A 23696-nucleotide genomic window follows, 5' to 3' on the forward strand; every position below is an offset into this window, starting at 1 on the left:
ATACACAAAATCCCTTACAGAAGACATTAATTTTGTAGCCTTTTAAGAAAACCCATAACTATTTGTAGGTATGCTCATATTGATAGAAAAGTGTTGTTACTTGAGACACCCCTCTGAATGGGTATATATTAGAACAATGGCCAGTTACTGATATGATGCATACTTTGTGTATGACGGAGCAAAAAGGATACCTAGGGTTTTATTCATTTTGAATGACTAGCTTTTAATTTCTTTGTGTAAATTTGATGTTAGAGATAAGTATAACAAAAGGGAATGCCAAGAAGAGTGTGAAGTCATGAGACACAATTGGCAATTAATCTTTTAACAGGTACACGCCTGCACAGGCATGTGTATGCACAGAATGAGTCAAATTAAGATAAATGAAACTAATAAACTCCCATAAAAATACCACAGGAACCTTTTAAAATATGTGAATACTTCAATTAGTGGAGGACTATATGATATGCTAATAAATTCCAACAGAAATAAAGCCAGCATAGATTTTGATGATGTTAGTGATGTCCAAATTATTTTCTGAAATCTTGAAACAGTGATTAATTCCAAGGAAAAGTAAAAGGCTATACTGTATTTAAAAAAAAAGAAAAAAGAAAAAAGATTAACCTTGTACGTCTTCGGCAGTGCACAACACTGAAATTGTGAGTTCATAAGGAATAAAGTACATTAAAATCAGGGAGCCCTTGACATGTTGGTAAAGAGCCAAGTTCTGCCCCTCCTTGGCCTTCACACAATAGCAGGTGGTATAAAAGCTAAAGCTCAGGTAAGTGAACTATCTTAAACACCTGTGGGCCATCACTGAACCCACAGGACCATCATGGGGAAATATAGAGAGATACCGACATGGATGCTCAGATGGATGGTACTTACCATTGGATTAAGCACCATTCAGACAGGTAGAATAATGCGTTTGCCTATTTGGTACTCTATACCACTTGTTCATTGTCAGCAATCTTACAAATCAGCACTACTTCTATGAATTTAAAGTTCTACAGTGTGGCTGAATTGTTTCACCAATGCAGAGCCCCTGGAAAAACACATGTCCTGTTTTTCCAGTTATCCTTCTATTGTGAAATATGATTAATGAATAAAAGTCCTTGAAAGGCATTAGGGGTCTGAGTACATTATTTGTGTAAATACATGAGAATCACTGTTCTGCTCTTTGCTCCAACAGCAGACGGACAAGTCAACATCATTCCACCTGTGTCCAAGATATCCATGATAGCAGGTGGGTCACACATCCACTGAAAGATAATCACCTTATAAGCTCTACTGAGAGGTCCCTGGGTCTTAACTGTACCAAGGTTCCTGTAAGACTATATGACAAATGAGTCAGTGTACTTAAAAAGAGATTGATAGAGCATGGATAGAGAATAATGGAATGCATGTAACAGGATTATTAAATGAATGCATGAAGGAACAAATGAATGTATTTCATTACAGAAAGGTTATCCAAGGTATACACCATCCTTCAGAGTTTATTGTGTAACACATCCTGTATAGTGATTACATGCTCCTTTCTTTAGATAAATGAGTTGTATTTAATAGGATTTGTGCTACAGATTCAAAATGTCCCAATTTATACTTAAATACATGAGTAAATATGGATAAAATTAACCAGCTCTCATGGCTGGTTACAAATTCCAAATTAATTAAAATACAAATGAAATCAAATTAGTCCTACTGAAATCATGTAATGGAAAACATTGCTGGCAAAACCTTCCTATTTCTCACAATGCTTACTTATTTATTGGTCAGTGATATATTTATGGCCAGGAATTTGCTACAGTTTTCGTCCTGATTGGAGTAAAGTAGACTATATTCTGTATTATCTCTGGTTTCACAGGTGTGAAGCCTGCTCACAATGAAAGGGTCTGCAGCACATGGGGTAACTACCACTTCAAAACATTTGATGGGGACATCTTCCAGCTGCCATCGACCTGCAACTACATCTTGACCTCACAGTGTGGTGCCACTTATGAAGACTTTAACATTCAGATGAGGCGGCAAGTGGTGAATGACCAGCCCACAATCAGCAGGATCACCATGAAGCTGGATGGCACAACACTGGAGATTACCAAGAGCTCCATCATTGTGGATGGCCATGAGTGAGTAGTGCTTTTAAAGTCCAAAGTGTCCATCAAGTGTTTTAAGGGTCCTAGGTGGGCCTCAAAGTGCTTCCTTTTGTAGTTGGAAATGGTTGTGAGTGAATGTGCATTTTCCACAGGGTGAATCTGCCATTCGGACACTTTGGAGTGTTCATTGAGAAAAATCCCTCTTACATCAAAGTCACAGCCAAGCTGGGGCTTGTGGCACTGTGGAATGGGGATGATGCTCTCATGGTGAGTGGAAAATCCAGTTGTTTGTGATAATTAACTACTACACAACAGGAGGAGCATTTCCCAGAAAAGTGTCCCAGTGGGACTTTATGTGTGTTTTTGCAGTGAATACTGTTACTATTTTTGATCTATTGTATTGAGGAGGGGTCTTTTGATTTTTGAAAGTGTTTAGATTTTTCAGTGGAATATTCATTGGCCTTTTAAAAGTAAGTTCCATTAATGCACAGTTTCCTGAATCACATTATCAAAATAAATTAAATAAAAAAGACTGTAATACACAGGTGAATTTCAAGAGAAAACAATGTTGTAAAGGATATCAATTTGTGGTGCATATCAGACTTCAAATTGTGTAGGTATAAAGTTGAGTTTGAATAATGAATAAAAGGTTTCTAGTCAAAGAAATGCTGACTCATATAGGCTACAACTGACTCTCAGAGGAATTGATGTCTTAGTAGTTTCACTTCAAACAAAAGGAGGAAAGAAAGCAGTAGTAATAACAATGACTTATTCATATCTTTGACCATGGCATTTAGCACTAAAGCTTTCAGTAAGTGCTTATGAGGTCATAATAAACAGAGATCCCTAGTATCTATTTTTGACCATATTCACAAAATTGTTGTTCCTGCCTTAGATAATGGGTGAGCCCAAAATGATTAATCACCTGCTGACTAGTGTACATAAATTAGTTTGTAGTCTATTGTGGCTTGGCATGCAGTTAGAATGTTTCCACAGAGGATGACAATGGTATCTCCAATGAGCTTTGTGCTTACACAATTACTTGACTAGAGCATGCACAATGCTGGCAAAATGCTATTATGCAAATAATATCATCACTATATTGCTATTGAGTTTCCTTGCAGTATTGTAACACACTGGAATATACAAGGTATATATCTATTTCCTATGAAATGTACAACTTACAAATTCTTACATTTTCTGAAATACATATCTATCATAGTTTTGAACAGAAATATAATTTATAAAAAGAATAATATTGTCCTTCATCAAACTAAAAGATGTATTTCTTGATATTTCTGATGCTTTCTATAGATTACTGATTGGGTGGTACACCCAATCAAGTAAACTTTAAAAAGAAAACTTGAGATTCTTAGGTTCTAAATGTGGAATAACCATTGGTTCTCTATACCTTTTGCCATAAATGTAAAATTCTGTGTTCATTCATTTCTCCAGGTGGAATTGGACAACAAATACAAAAATCAAACCTGTGGACTATGTGGTGACTTTAATGGAGTGCAACTCTACAATGAGTTCATCAAAAATGGTTGGTTTTCTGGATCAGAACAAGAATTTAGGCTCCAGGTTGACATTCATTGTGAAATGTTCCAAAGTCAATATAGTGTTAGTGTTTTTATACTTCATGTCAATAATTGATTTCATTTATATTGTGTCCTATGAAAAAAAGAATTAGATATTGAAAGTTTATAAAATACTTCAAATATTAATGTTGTGTGTAGGTTAACATTAGGGTTAAAGCCTAACAAAACTCTAGCTATGCAGTATACAATACATTAGGATGATTTGGATTTTGCAGTTGTAAACCCAAACTGCTGCTTATCAATTCAAAGTTCTAGAACATGCAGATATTACAAGGCTCTGCTCTGACATTACAAGTTAATATACTAATACAATGCTACATGTAATTAACTTTAGATGGTAGTGTTGAAAGTGTTATCACCTTTACAGATGGTTGTGAGAACAATGACAATAACCATTTGATGTTTTCTCTTGAACCATCAAGGCGTTGAGATCTCTCCATCTGAGTATGGATACTTTGCAAAGATGGATCATCCAACTGAGAGTTGTACTGCATTAGCCCCTACATCAGAAGAGGAGATTAGTACAAATTGCACAAAACTGGTACAATCTCTGTTAGTTTTGTTTCATATTTTATATAAAAACCCTTTTCATTGCATTACAAAAGTTATGGATGTAGTGTTCAGTAATTTGCATTCCTGTCTTCTGCTGTCTGTAGACCTCAGTGTGTGAGCAACTACTCTCAGGGCCAGCCTTCAGTAGCTGCAAAAACCTTGTGGCCCTTGATTTCTTCATCAAGGCATGTGAATCAGACATGTGCCAATGCAGCAGTAATTCCAGCATTTTCTGCTTGTGCAGCACCATCTCAGAGTTCTCTCGCCAGTGTGTACATGCTGGAGGGAAACCTAGCCAATGGAGGACAGAACAGTTCTGCTGTAAGTCTTACCAAATGTTTAGACTAAAGTGTGGTTTCAACTCATTTAAGAATCATACAGCATCACAGCTGATGATGTTAGTTCAACATTTTGTTTAATTCCCAAAACAGTGCTGATCTGTTTTTCTAAAGCATTGCCATTTCAAATGCTGTTCTGTTCTACAAGTTGCATCGTGTGCTTTTTCTGTGCATTCCCATTGTTTTCAATACCTCGTACATTTTTGTGACGGTAATCCTTGCTATTAATCAACTGACAACACTTGTTTTACAGCCAAAACATGTCCTCAGCAAAACATGGTGCACCAGGAGTGTGGGAACCCCTGCATTGATACATGTTCAAATCCTGATAGAGGTCAGGTTTGTGAGGACCACTGTATCGATGGATGCTTCTGCCCTGCAGGTACTATCAGCTTCAAAAATAGCATTATAGTACAACATTCTTATAACTTGGAAAAGTGTGTTATTTTTTAATGCCAGCATTCGTAATATCACACTACTCTGTGGCATTACTTTTATATTTTCTTCCTTATAAGACCACTTTCTGTTATAACCTCTTCATTGGTTATTGATATGACTGTGGGTTTGTTACATTTAGATTCAGCAGTAGTTTTGAGTTTTCCTTTGTTTCATTAAATCCTTGATTTGAAACTCACTCTTGCTTCCTCTTTTTTACACACGTTCTCCACCCATGACATAAATATTTCCCTTTATTTCATTAATCCTTCAGTGTATGTAATACCAGCACTGTCTGAAAGGTCTCACTAGCTCACTTAATAAAATTGCTATGAATTACTTGTTTTAGTTTGATTAGTAGTTGAATGCAAACAGTCCTATATTTAACTTCAAATGGATTTAATACATATAATACCTTAAATATTGTGTTGCATCCCAGATTATGTGTTTGATGACCTCACTGGTAAAGGCTGCATTGATAAGACACAATGCTCCTGCACCCACAAAGGAAAAATCTATCATCCTGGTCAGACCTTCACTGGCAACTGTAAGGAATGGTCAGTAAGAAACTTCTCCCTGCCATATATATATATATATTCTTTAAAGGTCTTTATGTGACCTTTTAGTTTACGCATTTTTTTTTTTCTTTGTAGCACATGTACCTCTAATAGGTGGACCTGCAAAGAGACAGACTGCCCTGGGATATGTTCCGTGGAGGGAGGCTCTCACATTATTACATTTGATGGAAAGACATACAATTTCCATGGTGACTGTACATACATCTTCACCAAGGTCAGTGTAACAGTGCCATATTTTTGGATGGTGTCAATAATATTGGTGGTATTGCGCTTAGAAAACTGGCAGCTCTTCTATTAGTGGACTGAGGGTGTTTGTAATTTAGTTTAAGGGTTGTTTAATTCTGCATTGATCCAAAACCTTTGGAATGATAGATGATCATTACAGCTTATTGCTACTTGAGATATTCCCTAACCAAACATATTGATCTTGGTTAGATTCCAAAATGAGCTTTATTTTCATACATCATTCCAAAAATTGCTCCAGAGCTTTCTGCACAGTCCCATGTCTGTGGGACTATGCATAACAAACGTCTTGTTATTATCACATCTGATATGGGCACATTGACACACATTTAGATTTTCTTTACCATGGGTCAATGGCCATATACTTTACTTTCTTAATAGGGCTCATGTCCTCCCTCCATCTCAGTGACCACTTTGCATTCCAGATACTATTTTCAGTTTCTTTGACCATTTTACTTCTGTCAGTCTTTTTGTGTCAAGGTCTCATTCATTAGCTTTTCCACCTCCTTTACAACTCATTTGTGAATCTGTTGGCAAAGGCATCACCTCCAACACGCATCCTAGATAAAAAGAAATTTTAGCTGTCTATGCTTTATTTATTCAATAGTAATTCAAGTAATAACATGCTTGCTTTAATCAATAAAATGAAATGTATTATGCCCCTAATGACAGAATCAGATGTTCATGCTTATATTTTAGCCTGTCACATGTATTATTTACCGATAATAAATGTGACATATATTAAAATGTAAAATTATTTTTTTTCTCAAAATAAATAGAAAACAATTGTACTACAAATATATTTTAAACCATAGTGCTGATAACCTTCTTGTTTTCTTTAATGTTGACAGAGTTGACAAGCATAGACATCAAACCTTTCGTGATCCTCTTCCTTTCAGTTCCAGCGCTGATTTCTTTTCAGTGAATGTGTGTACCTGATCACTTGATTTATTAAAGGAAACACTAACTTGAATTTAATACTCCACCCAGTCTGCATTCTTGTCCTCAGCATTTTTCTGGTTCTTAAAAAGGTTCTTAAATACCTTTTCCTTTCTTAATTGTGTACTTTTATTTTCCCACATTCCATTACATTTTCTGGACTATAATAGAACAGATAATTCTGAATTCTACACATATTCTATACAAGTATATTTGTGCCAACTTTTAGAAGCTGTCCTTACTCTGTTTTGGTTTCAGCTTTTATCAATTCTTATCAATTCCATAGCATCAATGTTACACACTTCTACTCAGTATCAAATTTCTCTTGTCATCAGGTCTTTTTTTAAAGTCTGTGAGATTTCATTGATGCCCATTTTCTTTCTTTAAGCTTTTTAAAAAATATATTATTGAAATATTTATAGGAACTCTATAAAACTCCATGATACCACAAGGCTTCTGTTCTGCCACTTGCAATAAGTGCAATCTCTGTTTCATTCGTGAGATCACATCCTTTCTTTCAAGAGACAACTAAAAATGCATATAAATTTGCTGAAATATTTCGGTAGATGCGTTGGCATATCAATTATGCTTCCTGACAGAAAATGATCTATATATAGTGTTGTATATTTTCCTTGCTATTGTTTCAAAGCCTTCTGCTGTTGGAGTGCCAAATACCAGTCTGCCAACTGAAACACATTGTGAAGTTGTGACTTTTGATCTTTGATTGCTCATTGTTCGGTAGTTTGTGTTTGCATGTATATCCACTAAAAAGCACTTTAACGAATTTAATTTGAAGGTATAGTCTAAATGTCCTGCAAAATGTATAGCCTTTTCCTTTATATTAGTTCAGAATTGCCATTATTTGTTTTTCCCTAGCAAACCAATGGTACAGAGTTCACAGTTGTAGGAGACCTGGTGAAATGTGGTCTGACTGATACAGAGACTTGTCTGAAGGGAATTACCCTGGCTCTGTCTTCAGGCATCACGGTAAATACTTTCTATATATTAAAAAAAATCAAGGACTATTTATATAACCTCATGGGGGTTTCATGGGGAATATGTTAGAGTAATAAAAAATATTGAGGAAGCTGGTCAAAGCCATTGGCTTCTTGTGGTACATTACCTGCTCAATTTTGCTTTGAGATTAAAACATTCATTCTAAACAGAAAATACACTTCAGATGATTTCATGCGCATACACACACACATGTGCATGCAAGTGCATTTGTGCACCTGTGAGCACACACACTATTAACCACTACGTAATTTTCTCTAAAAAAACTTTATTTTAAGGATCTTTTAAGGTTATCATAATTTGAAAAAGACATATCACTTTACAGGTGTTCAACATCCTGCCTGATGGAAAGGTTTTTGTCAACAGAATCTTTTCTCAGCTGCCAATTTCTACAGGTGGGTAATTATAATAGTAAAATTATTTCTGAAAGCTTGATACATATAAATGCAAAGGAAATGTGCACAGCTATCATATATGTAATCCAAAGAAAACCAACAAGTGATTCATTTTTGGAGGTGGGAGGGGTAGGTATAAATGAATTAGGGGGTGGATATTGTTGTAATTTTGAAAATTGATGAATAAGTATGAAAAAATGGTTCATATTTCATAGTATTTCATGATAAAACTGTCCATATTGATCATATATTTATCCTCTTTACAAAACCTTTGCAGCGGGTGTGAATATTTTCAGACCGACCACTTTTTACATCATTGTCCAGACATCCTTTGGACTTCAGATAGAGATCCAGCTTATACCTGTTATGCAGGTTTATATAACCTTAGATGTTACTCACAAGCAAAATGTACTTGGTAGGTTAAAGGCCCACTATTCATACATTATTTCATCTAACTCTTGTATGTTATTAAGTATTACATATTATAAATAAGTGAAGACATTAAATAACAAAGTACTATTTTTATGCTGTAGTACTTTGAATAATTACAGTATTATTACTTATACTGAATATTGTCAACTCGTCTTTCACTATTCCTAGGCCTTTGTGGAAACTTTAACAACATCCAAAGTGACGATTTCACAACGATGTCTGGATCCCGTGAGGGTACTGGTGTAGGTTTTGCCAACAGCTGGAGGACCAGAGCTAACTGCCGGGAAGTGAAGAACACCTTTGAAAACCCCTGCAGTCTGAGCTTGGAGAATGGTACATCTCAATTTTTGTCTCATTTTCATGCAGTTTCTTCAGTGTTCATTAACACTGTTGCAGCATATTCTCCTGCTACAGTAAACATCTTTAATCTCTTTGCTTCTACCTTTGTTTATAGAGAAATATGCTCAGCACTGGTGCTCGCTGCTATCAGACCCTAATGGTGTGTTTGCGCCTTGCCACAGTGAGATCAGTCCAGATATCTATCAAAAGGTATACCACAGTGGATAGTTGGTTCACTATATTTCATGTGTATATAAATATTTCCTGTGGATGTTTAGGAGGTAGGCTTAGGAAATAAGATTAAGACCTAACCATGTTCATTTTTTGCTTGTTTTAACTGAGCAGAATTGCATGTATGACACATGTAATTGTGAGAAGAGTGAGAGCTGTATGTGTGCAGCACTTTCTGCATATGCCCATGCTTGTGCTTCTAAAGGTATAATTCTCAATGGCTGGAGGAATGCAGCATGCAGTAAGTAATTATTTGCTAAATGTTATCACTCACAAACATTTGTAAATTGTGTGCTTAGTATAAATAACATTGCTCACTCCTGCCAGTATAGCTAGTATGGATATGCACAAAATGTGTTGCTACTAATACAGGGCAATTATTGTTCACAGGGAAATATGCCAATTGCCCCAGCACCATGGTCTACTCCTATGATGTTCAAAACAGTACCCAGTCCTGCCGCTGCCATAATGACCCAGACTTCACTTGTGCAATCACTTTTGAGCCTGTGGATGGGTGCATCTGTACTCAGGGAACATATCTTGATGAGGAGGGGAAATGTGTTCCAACAGCTAAATGTTCCTGCTACTACAAAGGATCAGTGATTCCTCCTGGGGAGGTCATCACTAAGGATGGGACCATGTGGTAGGGCTTCTTTACAGTGTCTGCAAACTGCATCTTTACATATCTTGATGCAGATTAGAACCTGATGGCTGATTTACCTTAAAAATTAATGAATTTGTTTCAGCACCTGCAAGAATGGCATTCTCAGCTGCATCGGACATTCCACTGATGTCCCATGTGAGTGCTCCCACAATTTAACATCCATTAATTAAATTAAATTTAGCTTTCTTCAGAATTTCTGCTTTTTGAAAAGCTTTCCTTCCATCACATCCTTTTTCTATCCGTGTATGTAAAAACAAAATTGGGATTAAAATCTGTAAAATTAAAAATGTTATTATAGATAAATACGTAACACACAATATACAGCCTACATTGTAAATATAAATCTACAATATGCAGGACCAGAAAAGACAAAAAGATTGGTAAGGTTGGTACAACTGAGGGGTAATTCAAACGGTGTATGTTGTGTGAGTTGTGTGAGTCTGCTGAGGTCAAAAGAGGAAAAATGTCATATGTCTAAATAATACAGAGATATAGTTTGCTGTGTACAGCAGAGGTACTATGAAGTATGTAACCTAGAGGAATGGGAAAATAATGGAGGTCACAGCCCACTGAGTGCATCAGCTGCTTTACAGCTAGAGGGTAGAAACTCTTCCTGGCATTAGCCAAAATACTTTGGTACTGAATGCCAGATGGCTACAAACTGATATTCTGTTCAAAATGAGTAAAGCAATTCATACTGTATATGTCCAGTATGTGTAATAGTGATGCTGAAGTGAGGAACTGGGCTCTTTTCACTTCCTGTTGTAGTGCCTTGGGTCTAGAAGTCAGGGTAGCCAGTTAAGAAAAAAACTCTTCTAAATTAACTGGTGGTTAGTGTTATGTCTAGGAGAAATTCAGAGACTACTGACACCCCATTTTCTCACCATAGACAGAATCTTGTTACTGAGATATGCAACGTTTAATTTCAGCTTGTTCCTCACCAATGGTATTCTTCAACTGCTCAGAGGCCAGCCCAGGATCTACAGGCTCTGAGTGCCAGAAAAGCTGTAACACGCTAGACATGGCCTGTGTGAGTAATGGAGTTATGTGAAGAGGACATACCATAATAATAATATAATGATGGCGCTATTATAAATACATAAGAACAATTTAAAGTCGTGATAATTACAGATATTGATGTTGCATGTGAAGTGTGTATACTAAGAGTAAACCATTCCACAACAGATCAGCACAGAGTGCATTTCAGGCTGCATGTGTCCCTCTGGGCTTTTATCTGATGGAAAAGGAAACTGCATCAAGGAAGACCTTTGCCCTTGTGTTCATAACAGTATTCTTTACCAACCAGGAGATACCATCAATATTGATTGCAATACCTGGTAAAGAGATCCTAGTTTTCATATTATCTATGTATAGATATTGCCTAATTTGTTAGCCAAAAGGGTTAACCTTGCATTCACTGAATTCAGCTTTAGTTTTGGCTTTATTTTATATTTCTGAATTTTATATTTTAAAAAAGGTGCAAAAATCAAAGTTTCTGTTTCTATTTTGAATACAGCTCATGCAAAAATAGGAAGTGGCAGTGCACTACAGACTTGTGCCATGGAACCTGTGCAACTTATGGTGATGGACATTATACCACATTTGATGGCAAAAGATACATTTTTGATGGAAATTGTGAATATACCCTTGTCAAAGTAAGTAAATAACAACCCATTAACAATGCACTGAGTACTTTTATTTTCATGTTCATAAATTAAAACATCACATTAATGGTAAAGGAATCAGCCCAAAATTGATTGAATTGATAAAAATGATAGAATACAATTTTTGGCATGATCAGGATCACTGTGGTCATAGCAATACCAGTGGCACTTTTAGAGTCATCTCTGAAAACCTTCCCTGTGGAACCACTGGTACCACCTGCTCAAAGGCAGTCAAGCTCTTCCTGGGGGTAAGAGTTGGCTTACTTCTGCTGTAGTGCATACTGAGTTACACAATTAGTATTTAGCATAGTGACACTAAATACCTAATTAACTAACTTCCTTCTTTCAGAGTAATGAGATCATACTAACAGATGGAGGCTATCAAGTTATCCAAAGAGATGGAGGAGATGGAATTCCCTACCAGATCATGTTTATGGGAATTTATTTGGTGATTGAGGCTAAAAATGGCCTTATTCTTATGTGGGACCAAAAGACCAGTATATTCATCAAGCTTAGTCCAGAATTCAAGGTGATATTTTAGAACAGAACAGAAATATGAACCGTTATTATAATTATTAAGATTATTCTGCTCTGCCCAGAAACAATGATCCAGTATTTTCTAAACTTTGCATTTATTTTGACTTCTCATGACAGGGTGCTGTTTGTGGTCTCTGTGGAAATTATGATGGGAATGCAAACAATGACTTCACCTTAAGAAATCAGGGAGTGGTAAATAATGCCTTAGATTTTGGAAACAGCTGGAAACAGTCTTCAAGCTGTCCTGATTCTACCAACATCAGCAACCCCTGTTTCTATAACCTGTACCGCCAAGCTTGGGCCCAGAAACAATGTAGCATCATTATGGGTGAAGGTTTTACAACCTGCCACACTCAAGTAAGTTATTTTAATTGCTATTTTTTTATCAGACTAAGTTGTTTTTTAGTTTGCTGATTTTTATTTTTGCATGCATTAAATTGTTGATTTTATGCATTTTCCTGACAAGGTGGATGCAGCTCCTTTCTATGATGCTTGTGTGAGAGATACATGTGCTTGTGATACTGGTGGAGATTGTGAGTGTTACTGCACTGCTGTAGCTGCATACGCAAAAGCCTGTATTGAGGCTGGAGTCTGTGTTTCTTGGAGAACCCCTAAAGTCTGCCGTAAGTCACTTAATAGAATTTAGTGTTGCTGGACAACAGGAACAATATAATTAAAAAATCATTTCAACGTAAAATTATATTGTTCTTCCAGCATTGTTCTGTGACTACTACAACTCTCCTCATGAGTGTGAGTGGCACTACAAGGCTTGTGGCGTCCCCTGTATGAAGACCTGCAGGAACCCCTCTGGGAATTGTTCTAGTCAGATACCACCCCTGGAAGGTATACAAATTATTTTTAGATTAATTAACAGCTAAAACTGATTAACAGATAGACTTTAAAATGCAAACAATTAACTATGAAAGAGTGAAAGCAGGTGAGATTATTACATTTAATTGTTTTCATGTTTGATCTGTAAAATTTATTTAATAATCATCTCTGATCCACTGATCAGAGTAAACAGAAAAAAATAGAGAGGGAGAGAAAAAATACTCTGTAAACTCTGTAAAACCTAATACACAAAACGTATAAAGAAGGTACCCATGAGCTTCTAACCACCACACCAACAAGCCAGCTCTTTAGCACAGTGGCCAGAACACCCATTTAACCTTCATAAGTGATGGTCTTCTGTCTTCCCTTATTTTTTCCAGACCTGAATATATGTTCAATCAATGTTGTGGGAGATAAGCTTTGGAACCGCATCAGGATAGTCAGTAAATAAAAAAAAAAAAAACTATTATTTTACTGCTCAAAAGAACAGTCATTTAAACACTTAAATACTACTTGATAGCTAAAACCACCAATCTGCAATGAAATGCAACAAAAAGATGAACTTGTCGTTTATTACACATAATATCTACAGCATCACATTTAATAAGCACATTTTCACACAAAACATAGTATCACATTTTATATGCACATTTTCATCAACAAATTACTAAACCTTTTTTTAAAAGATAGTTTAATGTACTAAGTACTCATATTAAAATATTGTACACACACACACACACACACACACACACATATACATATATATATATATATATATATATATAGCTTCAATTCAGCTAATTCATTTTGAGAAATTCTTGTGCAATTTACATGTGTGAGCAACCATTTTGAATTGTACATATAGTAAGCACATTTACAGTACACTAATTTCCCTGTAAGGGGCATAACACATTCCAACGAAATGAAATAGATGTCTCTGGCATTTCGTTAGATGAGAAAATCCAATCCTCCCAAACATGTGCGTCATATTTGATACACATGGCATTTCAAGGTTAATTTATAGTATAATTCAATAATATCCTGTTATACATTTTACATTTTTGCAATGTTTACATATAAATTGTCTGAAAATATGTTCTAGTATATTTGTTACATGCCTGTAATTTTTTTGAGAGTTAATAATTGATTGATAATATGATTGTGTAACATCCATTAAATAAAAAAAATCGTCTGTTAAACTACTGGAAAAAAAAAACCATGCTGGTGATTAGTCAAAACATGGTGTAGAATGGAACCACATTTTGCTGTTTAACTAATTTAAATGACAATATTTGTTGACACACGTTTGTTTCTTCAGGCTGTTATCCCATTTGTCCTGCTGATCAGCCATACTTTCACGAGGACAAAATGAAATGTGTGGTGAAAGAAAACTGCGGTTGCTATGACCAGCAAGGGAAGCATTATAGCAATGGAGAGGACGTCCCCACTACAGAAAACTGTCAGATATGGTATGTTTATACTTGATACCAGAACATAATTATTAAATTTTTGTTTTATTCTTATTTCATGAACATAAGCTAACATAAAGGACTTTGAATTGCATTTTAAATGAATGTATTTGGTCTCCTATGAATAAAGCATTTTCCAAGATATGTTACAATGGTGGTGTTTAAACTAATGATCTTATGTTAGATCTTTATGCTATTATTATTAGCAATTTAATAATTGTTATTATTATTAACTATAAATAAAAAACAATTTTTGTATTGCATGAAGCCATTGCAATTCTATGAAAATCAACTGCAAAACAGATGTAAAAGGTAAGTGACATTTCAAAATTATCTTTAAGTTAAAACTAGCTGTTAATTAGTTTAAGAACTAACTTCACTTCTGACTTTGCAGCTTGTACCTGTACATATGATGGAAAAACATATCCATATGGACACACAATCTATAACACTACAGATGGTCTTGGCAACTGTATAACAGCTATCTGTAAAGAGAATGGAAAAACAAAAAGACAACTATATCCTTGTCCTACATCTCTACCACCAACATTTATTTCAACAACTACATTTAATTTTTCCACAAGTGTACCAGGTAAATGCTACAATTTGAGATATCTTTACTGTGGATATATATTACTGTGCTGAAACTTTTGTGTGAGCCACAACTTTTATTTTTATTTTTGTTCTTGCTCAGCCATTTGACCAGGGACACATTAAATCAGAATTAATTTTTTTACCAATACAAATCAAATTTACAGCTTGATATGTTTTGTACTACTCACCTTAGAACATAATAGAATATAACAGAAATACAGTAGGTGACATAGAGATTGAACAGGGTAATTTCTTTTTAAATCACTCTAGCTATGGAAAGTTTGACACCAGGCACTAACTGGCAAAAATGGTATTTAACAGAAAAAAATTACTTTTTAAAATAACTACAATATCCTGTATCCTTTAATTTCAATCATTCATTTGGATGTAGTTCAAGTAGCGTTAACAGGTCAGAGATAAAATTGTGAATGAGTAGCAGAACACTCAGTCATGTCACCAAGATATTAGCTATAATAAGCAATTTAAGATAGCAAAGCTATTGCAACTAACCAGCTATGCGATGAAACAGAATTCTAACTCATTTAGTTAAACTATGCCTTTCCAAGAGAGCACAAGAGCATTTAGTATAGATATTTTTTTACAAAGCATTAATAAATGATTAAAAAGAATGCATTTCTAATGTATGTATATAAAATCAAAGACTAAAATGTGTATAAACATTACAGTTTGAAGGCCATTGCATTAAAGGACACAAGACATATAAAATTATAGTATATAACATAACATAAGCTATGTTACTCATTAGCAGATCTTACTTATTTTCTCAAATCTAAATTTAAAAAACAGATACTGGCATTTATACAGGTCAAAAGTTAATCAGAATACATACTATGTCACATCAAAATATGAATCATATACAGCAAAATTGCTGACAAGAAAGACGAGGAAATGTAAATGCAATGTCAATCAATGCAAGCAATGTCAATCAATGACACTATTTCACCTATTCTTTAGTCATATTTGAGTTATATATCCCCAGAGGTTTGGGAGAAAGACCATATCTGAAACTCCTACCACCTAGCAAAATTCCAATATATATTCCCAATTTCTATTCTGACCTTCATTTCTAAGTTTTATACCCCACAACCTTTCTCTGCTCCCCAATTCTCCTTACTCTGAAAGAAGCTGGCTGACCCTGAACCTGTGCTCCTATATCTCAGTTTTATAGGAAAAGGGGTCTGGCCTTCTAATACAAAGCAAAAGCCACCCTGAATTTCAGTCCAAGTTCTCAGAGTTCTTTTCCTCCTTCCAGAATTCACATCCTCACATTAAACTCTCTTTAAACTGTAACCAACTGAGGTTTGCACTCAGAAACAATGCAATAGAAAAAGGCAAGGCTAAAAAAGATTAAAAAGAAGGGGTTACATTAGGAAGAGAAAGTTTGGTTTAGGTTAATAAGTGTGTAATAGCATACAACATTCTGAATGCCATGTAAATTATTCATTTTTCAGTGTCAACTATAGAGCCTGGTACTACAACAACACCACAACCAACAACATTTGGGCCACCTCAGACTACATGTCACAAATCATGTGAATGGTCACAATGGTTTGACACAACATTCCCTACCCCTGGTCTTAATGGAGGTGACTCTGAGACATACAAAAATATTAGGGCAGCTGGCTACAAAATCTGTGATGACCCAAGCAAAATACAGTGTCAAGCTGAAAAGTATCCAAATAAAAGCATAAATGAAGTTGGACAAGTTGCTGAATGTAATGTGAACATAGGATTGATATGTAAGAACAAAGAACAAACTGGCCCTTTTCCATTATGTCTCAACTACCAAATACGAGTTTATTGCTGTGACAACAGGCATTGTATAACAAAGGAACCAAAACAATCAACAACTACAAAAAAGGTAACAACTCACATACCACAGCACTGTAAAGTCTGCTCCTGGACACCATGGATGAATGTTGACTATCCTGAATATGGGCCAAATGGAGGTGACAATGAAACAATAAACAATATAATTAAGTCTGGACGCTACAAAGTATGTAAAAAACCAGTTGAAGTCAAATGTCAAGCAGTGCGCTATCCAGGTGTGAAATTATCGGAATTACACCAAAATGTTACATGCACTAACTCTGGTCTAATTTGTGAGAATAAATATCAAACTCTAATATGTCTTGATTATGAAATAAAAGCCAAATGTTGTCAAGCCATAGAATGTACAACAACAACAACAACAACAACAACAACAACAACAACAACAACAACGGTATCTTCACCAAAAACAAAATCTACATCTACAACAACAAAATCTCCAGAAACAAGTTCAGTTACTACCACTGCCACTCAGACCACATCTTCACCAACCACAGCCAAAAAAACACCTTTACCAACAAGCTCAACAACAGTGCTGTCTTCACCAAAAACAACATCTACAACAACATCCACCACAAAACCAACACCTCCAGAAACAACCTCAATTACTACCACTGCCACTTGGACTACATTTTCACCAACCACAGCCAAAAAAACACCTTTACCAACAAGCTCAACTTCTACAACAACAACCACACCTAAGCAAACAGCTACCCCAACAACAGGAAGATGCACCAAGTCATGCATTTGGTCAGATTGGATGGACTTTGGACCTCCTACAACAGGTCCCAATGGTGGTGAAATAGTACCAATTAAAAGGATAACTGACATTTATCCTAACATCTGTTCCAGTCCAACCAAAGTTGAATGCAGAGCAAAACTCTTTCCGACACTGCCTCTTTCAGAAATAGGACAGGATGTGATTTGTAATGCACAGAATGGATTGATATGTCTCAACCAAAACCAGGGTCTTCAACAGCAATGCTTTGATTATGAGATTAGAGTACTCTGTTGTGAAACAAATTGTCCAACATCTGGTACCAGTCCTACAACAATCACAACAACAACAAACACACAATCTTCATCAAAAACTACATCCACAACAACATCTACAACAACAACAAAATCTCCAGCAACAAGTTCAATTACTACCACTACCACTATGACCACATCTTCACCAACCACAGCCAAAAAAACACCTTTACCAACAAGCTCAACAACAATGCTGTCTTCACCAAAAACATCTACAACAACACCACAACCAACAACTTTTGGGCCACCTCAGACTACATGTCACAAATCATGTGAATGGTCACAATGGTTTGACACAACATTCCCTACCCCTGGTCTTAATGGAGGTGACTCTGAGACATACAAAAATATTAGGGCAGCTGGCTACAAAATCTGTGATGACCCAAGCAAAATACAGTGTCAAGCTGAAAAGTATCCAAATAAAAGCATAAATGAAGTTGGACAAGTTGCTGAATGTAATGTGAACATAGGATTGATATGTAAGAACAAAGAACAAACTGGCCCTTTTCCATTATGTCTCAACTACCAAATACGAGTTTATTGCTGTGACAACAGGCATTGTATAACAAAGGAACCAAAACAATCAACAACTACAAAAAAGGTAACAACTCACATACCACAGCACTGTAAAGTCTGCTCCTGGACACCATGGATGAATGTTGACTATCCTGAATATGGGCCAAATGGAGGTGACAATGAAACAATAAACAATATAATTAAGTCTGGACGCTACAAAGTATGTAAAAAACCAGTTGAAGTCAAATGTCAAGCAGTGCGCTATCCAGGTGTGAAATTATCGGAATTACACCAAAATGTTACATGCACTAACTCTGGTCTAATTTGTGAGAATAAATATCAAACTCTAATATGTCTTGATTATGAAATAAAAGCCAAATGTTGTCAAGACATAGAATGTACAACAACAACAACAACGGTATCTTCACCAAAAACAAAATCTACAACATCTACAACAACAAAATCTCCAGAAACAAGTTCAGTTACTACCACTGCCACTCAGACCACATCTTCACCAACCACAGCCAAAAAAACACCTTTACCAACAAGCTCAACAACAATGCTGTCTTCACCAAAAACAACATCTACAACAACATCCACAACAAAACCAACACCCCCAGAAACAACCGTAATTACTACCACTGCCACTCAGATGACATCTGAACCAACCACAACCAAAAAAACACCTTTACCAACAAGCTCAACTTCCACAACCACAACAACAACTGCACCTTTGCCAACACCTACCCCAACAAGAGGAAGATGCAATAAGTCATGCATTTGGTCAGATTGGATGGACTTTGGCCCTCCTACAACAGGTCCCAACGGTGGTGAAATAGTACCAATTAAAAGGATAACTGACATTTATCCTAACATCTGTTCCAGTCCAACTGAAGTGGAATGCAGAGCAAAACTCTTTCCGACGCTGCCTCTTTCAGAGATAGGACAGGATGTGGTTTGTAATGCACAGAATGGACTGATATGTCTGAACCAAAACCAGGGACTTCAACAGCAATGCTTTGACTATGAGATTAGAGTACTCTGTTGTGAAACAAATTGTCCAACAAGTGGTACCAGCCCTACAACAACAACAACAAGAACAACACTATCTTCACCAAAAACAACATCTACAACAACACCCACCACAAAACCAACACCTCCAGAAACAACCTCAATTAGTACCACTGCCACTCAGACGACATTTGAACCAACCACAACCAAAAAAACACCTTTACCAACAAGCTCAACTTCCACAACAATTACAACCACACCTAAACCAACACCTACCCCAACAACAGGAAAATGCACCAAGTCATGCATTTGGTCAGATTGGATGGACTTTGGTCCTCCTACAACAGGTCCCAACAGTGGTGAAATAGTACCAATTAAAAGGATAACTGACATTTATCCTAACATCTGTTCCAGTCCAACCAATGTTGAATGCAGAGCAAAACTCTTTCCGACACTGCCTCTTTCAGAAATAGGACAGGATGTGATTTGTAATGCACAGAATGGATTGATATGTCTGAACCAAAACCAGGGTCTTCAACAGCAATGCTTTGATTATGAGATTAGAGTACTCTGTTGTGAAACAAATTGTCCAACATCTGGTACCAGTCCTACAACAATCACAACAACAACAAACACACAATCTTCATCAAAAACTACATCCACAACAACATCTACAACAACAAAAAAATCTCCAGCAACAAGTTCAATTACTACCACTACCACTATGACCACATCTTCACCAACCACAGCCAAAAAAACACCTTTACCAACAAGCTCAACAACAATGCTGTCTTCACCAAAAACATCTACAACATCCACCACTAAACCAACACCCCCAGAAACAACCGTAATTACTACCACTGCCACTCAGACGACATCTTCATCAACCACAACCAAAAAAACACCTTTACCAACAAGCTCAACAACAATGCTGTCTTCACCAAAAACAACATCTACAACAACATCCACAACAAAACCAACACCCCCAGAAACAACCGTAATTACTACCACTGCCACTCAGATGACATCTGAACCAACCACAACCAAAAAAACACCTTTACCAACAAGCTCAACTTCCACAACAACAACAACAACTACACCTTTGCCAACACCTACCCCAACAAGAGAAAGATGCACTAAATCATGCATTTGGTCAGATTGGATGGACTTTGGCCCTCCTACAACAGGTCCCAACGGTGGTGAAATAGTACCAATTAAAAGGATAACTGACATTTATCCTAACATCTGTTCCAGTCCAACCAAAGTTGAATGCAGAGCAAAACTCTTTCCGACACTGCCTCTTTCAGAAATAGGACAGGATGTGGTTTGTAATGCACAGAATGGACTGATATGTCTGAACCAAAACCAGGGTCTTCAACAGCAATGCTTTGATTATGAGATTAGAGTGCTTTGTTGTGAAACAAATTGTCCAACATCTGGTACCAGTCCTACAACAATCACAACAACAACAAACACACAATCTTCATCAAAAACTACATCCACAACAACATCTACAACAACAACAAAATCTCCAGCAACAAGTTCAATTACTACCACTGCCACTATGACCACATCTTCACCAAACACAGCCATAAAAACACCTTTACCAACAAGCTCAACAACAATGCTGTCTTCACCAAAAACATCTACATCCACCACAAAACCACCACCCCCAGAAACAACCGTAATTACTACCACTGCCACTCAGACGACATCTTCACCAACCACAACCAAAAAAACACCTTTACCAACAAGCTCAACAACAATGCTGTCTTCACCAAAAACAACATCTACAACAACATCCACAACAAAACCAACACCCCCAGAAACAACCGTAATTACTACCACTGCCACTCAGACGACATCTGAACCAACCACAACCAAAAAAACACCTTTACCAACAAGCTCAACTTCCACAACAACAACAACAACTGCACCTTTGCCAACACCTACCCCAACAAGAGAAAGATGCACTAAATCATGCATTTGGTCAGATTGGATGGACTTTGGCCCTCCTACAACAGGTCCCAACGGTGGTGAAATAGTACCAATTAAAAGGATAACTGACATTTATCCTAACATCTGTTCCAGTCCAACCAATGTTGAATGCAGAGCAAAACTCTTTCCGACACTGCCTCTTTCAGAAATAGGACAGGATGTGGTTTGTAATGCACAGAATGGACTGATATGTCTGAACCAAAACCAGGGACTTCAACAGCAATGCTTTGACTATGAGATTAGAGTACTCTGTTGTGAAACAAATTGTCCAACAAGTGGTACCAGTCCTACAACAACAACAACAAGAACAACACTGTCTTCACCAAAAACAACATCTACAACAACACCCCCCACAAAACCAACACCTCCAGAAACAACCTCAATTACTACCACTGCCACTCAGACGACATCTGAACCAACCACAACCAAAAAAACACCTTTACCAACAAGCTCAACTTCCACAACAACAACAACAACTGCACCTTTGCCAACACCTACCCCAACAAGAGAAAGATGCACTAAATCATGCATTTGGTCAGATTGGATGGACTTTGGCCCTCCTACAACAGGTCCCAACGGTGGTGAAATAGTACCAATTAAAAGGATAACTGACATTTATCCTAACATCTGTTCCAGTCCAACCAATGTTGAATGCAGAGCAAAACTCTTTCCGACACTGCCTCTTTCAGAAATAGGACAGGATGTGATTTGTAATGCACAGAATGGATTGATATGTCTGAACCAAAACCAGGGTCTTCAACAGCAATGCTTTGATTATGAGATTAGAGTGCTTTGTTGTGAAACAAATTGTCCAACATCTGGTACCAGTCCTACAACAATCACAACAGCAACAAACACACAATCTTCATCAAAAACTACATCCACAACAACATCTACAACAACAACAAAATCTCCAGCAACAAGTTCAATTACTACCACTGCCACTATGTCCACATCTTCACCAACCACAGCCATAAAAACACCTTTACCAACAAGCTCAACAACAATGCTGTCTTCACCAAAAACATCTACAACATCCACCACAAAACCAACACCCCCAGAAACAACCGTAATTACTACCACTGCCACTCAGACGACATCTTCACCAACCACAACCAAAAAAACACCTTTACCAACAAGCTCAACTTCCACAACAACAACAACAACTGCACCTTTGCCAACACCTACCCCAACAAGAGAAAGATGCACTAAATCATGCATTTGGTCAGATTGGATGGACTTTGGCCCTCCTACAACAGGTCCCAACGGTGGTGAAATAGTACCAATTAAAAGGATAACTGACATTTATCCTAACATCTGTTCCAGTCCAACCAATGTTGAATGCAGAGCAAAACTCTTTCCGACACTGCCTCTTTCAGAAATAGGACAGGATGTGGTTTGTAATGCACAGAATGGACTGATATGTCTGAACCAAAACCAGGGACTTCAACAGCAATGCTTTGACTATGAGATTAGAGTACTCTGTTGTGAAACAAATTGTCCAACAAGTGGTACCAGTCCTACAACAACAACAACAAGAACAACACTGTCTTCACCAAAAACAACATCTACAACAACACCCCCCACAAAACCAACACCTCCAGAAACAACCTCAATTACTACCACTGCCACTCAGACGACATCTGAACCAACCACAACCAAAAAAACACCTTTACCAACAAGCTCAACTTCCACAACAACAACAACAACTGCACCTTTGCCAACACCTACCCCAACAAGAGAAAGATGCACTAAATCATGCATTTGGTCAGATTGGATGGACTTTGGCCCTCCTACAACAGGTCCCAACGGTGGTGAAATAGTACCAATTAAAAGGATAACTGACATTTATCCTAACATCTGTTCCAGTCCAACCAATGTTGAATGCAGAGCAAAACTCTTTCCGACACTGCCTCTTTCAGAAATAGGACAGGATGTGATTTGTAATGCACAGAATGGATTGATATGTCTGAACCAAAACCAGGGTCTTCAACAGCAATGCTTTGATTATGAGATTAGAGTGCTTTGTTGTGAAACAAATTGTCCAACATCTGGTACCAGTCCTACAACAATCACAACAACAACAAACACACAATCTTCATCAAAAACTACATCCACAACAACATCTACAACAACAACAAAATCTCCAGCAACAAGTTCAATTACTACCACTGCCACTATGACCACATCTTCACCAACCACAGCCATAAAAACACCTTTACCAACAAGCTCAACAACAATGCTGTCTTCACCAAAAACATCTACAACATCCACCACAAAACCAACACCCCCAGAAACAACCGTAATTACTACCACTGCCACTCAGACGACATCTTCACCAA

The 23696-nt window shown here is 36.8% G+C and overlaps 2 protein-coding genes across 2 annotated transcripts; both read left to right on the plus strand.

The window, feature by feature from the left end:
- Positions 1-858: 858 nt before the first annotated feature.
- LOC113586057 (mucin-5B-like) lies at positions 859-14368 on the plus strand. The gene is made up of 27 exons (XM_035533582.1): positions 859-877; positions 1190-1243; positions 1862-2123; positions 2243-2357; positions 3546-3636; positions 4114-4232; positions 4348-4564; positions 4835-4963; positions 5456-5573; positions 5670-5808; positions 7653-7763; positions 8116-8185; positions 8463-8600; positions 8786-8950; positions 9072-9166; positions 9302-9428; positions 9578-9830; positions 9934-9986; positions 10781-10881; positions 11037-11188; positions 11368-11506; positions 11653-11763; positions 11865-12044; positions 12170-12409; positions 12519-12675; positions 12767-12895; positions 14202-14368. Exons 1-27 carry the CDS (start codon positions 859-861, stop codon positions 14366-14368), a joined length of 3651 nt encoding a protein of 1216 aa, XP_035389475.1.
- A 7418-nt stretch (positions 14369-21786) lies between these two features.
- Positions 21787-23282, plus strand: LOC118242426 (mucin-2-like). The gene is made up of 2 exons (XM_035533593.1): positions 21787-22831; positions 23277-23282. Exons 1-2 carry the CDS (start codon positions 21899-21901, stop codon positions 23280-23282), a joined length of 939 nt encoding a protein of 312 aa, XP_035389486.1. The 5' UTR covers positions 21787-21898.
- The last annotated feature ends 414 nt before the right edge of the window (positions 23283-23696 follow it).

Source organism: Electrophorus electricus, chromosome 1 (assembly GCF_013358815.1).
Source record: "Electrophorus electricus isolate fEleEle1 chromosome 1, fEleEle1.pri, whole genome shotgun sequence".
Taxonomy (NCBI): domain Eukaryota; kingdom Metazoa; phylum Chordata; class Actinopteri; order Gymnotiformes; family Gymnotidae; genus Electrophorus; species Electrophorus electricus.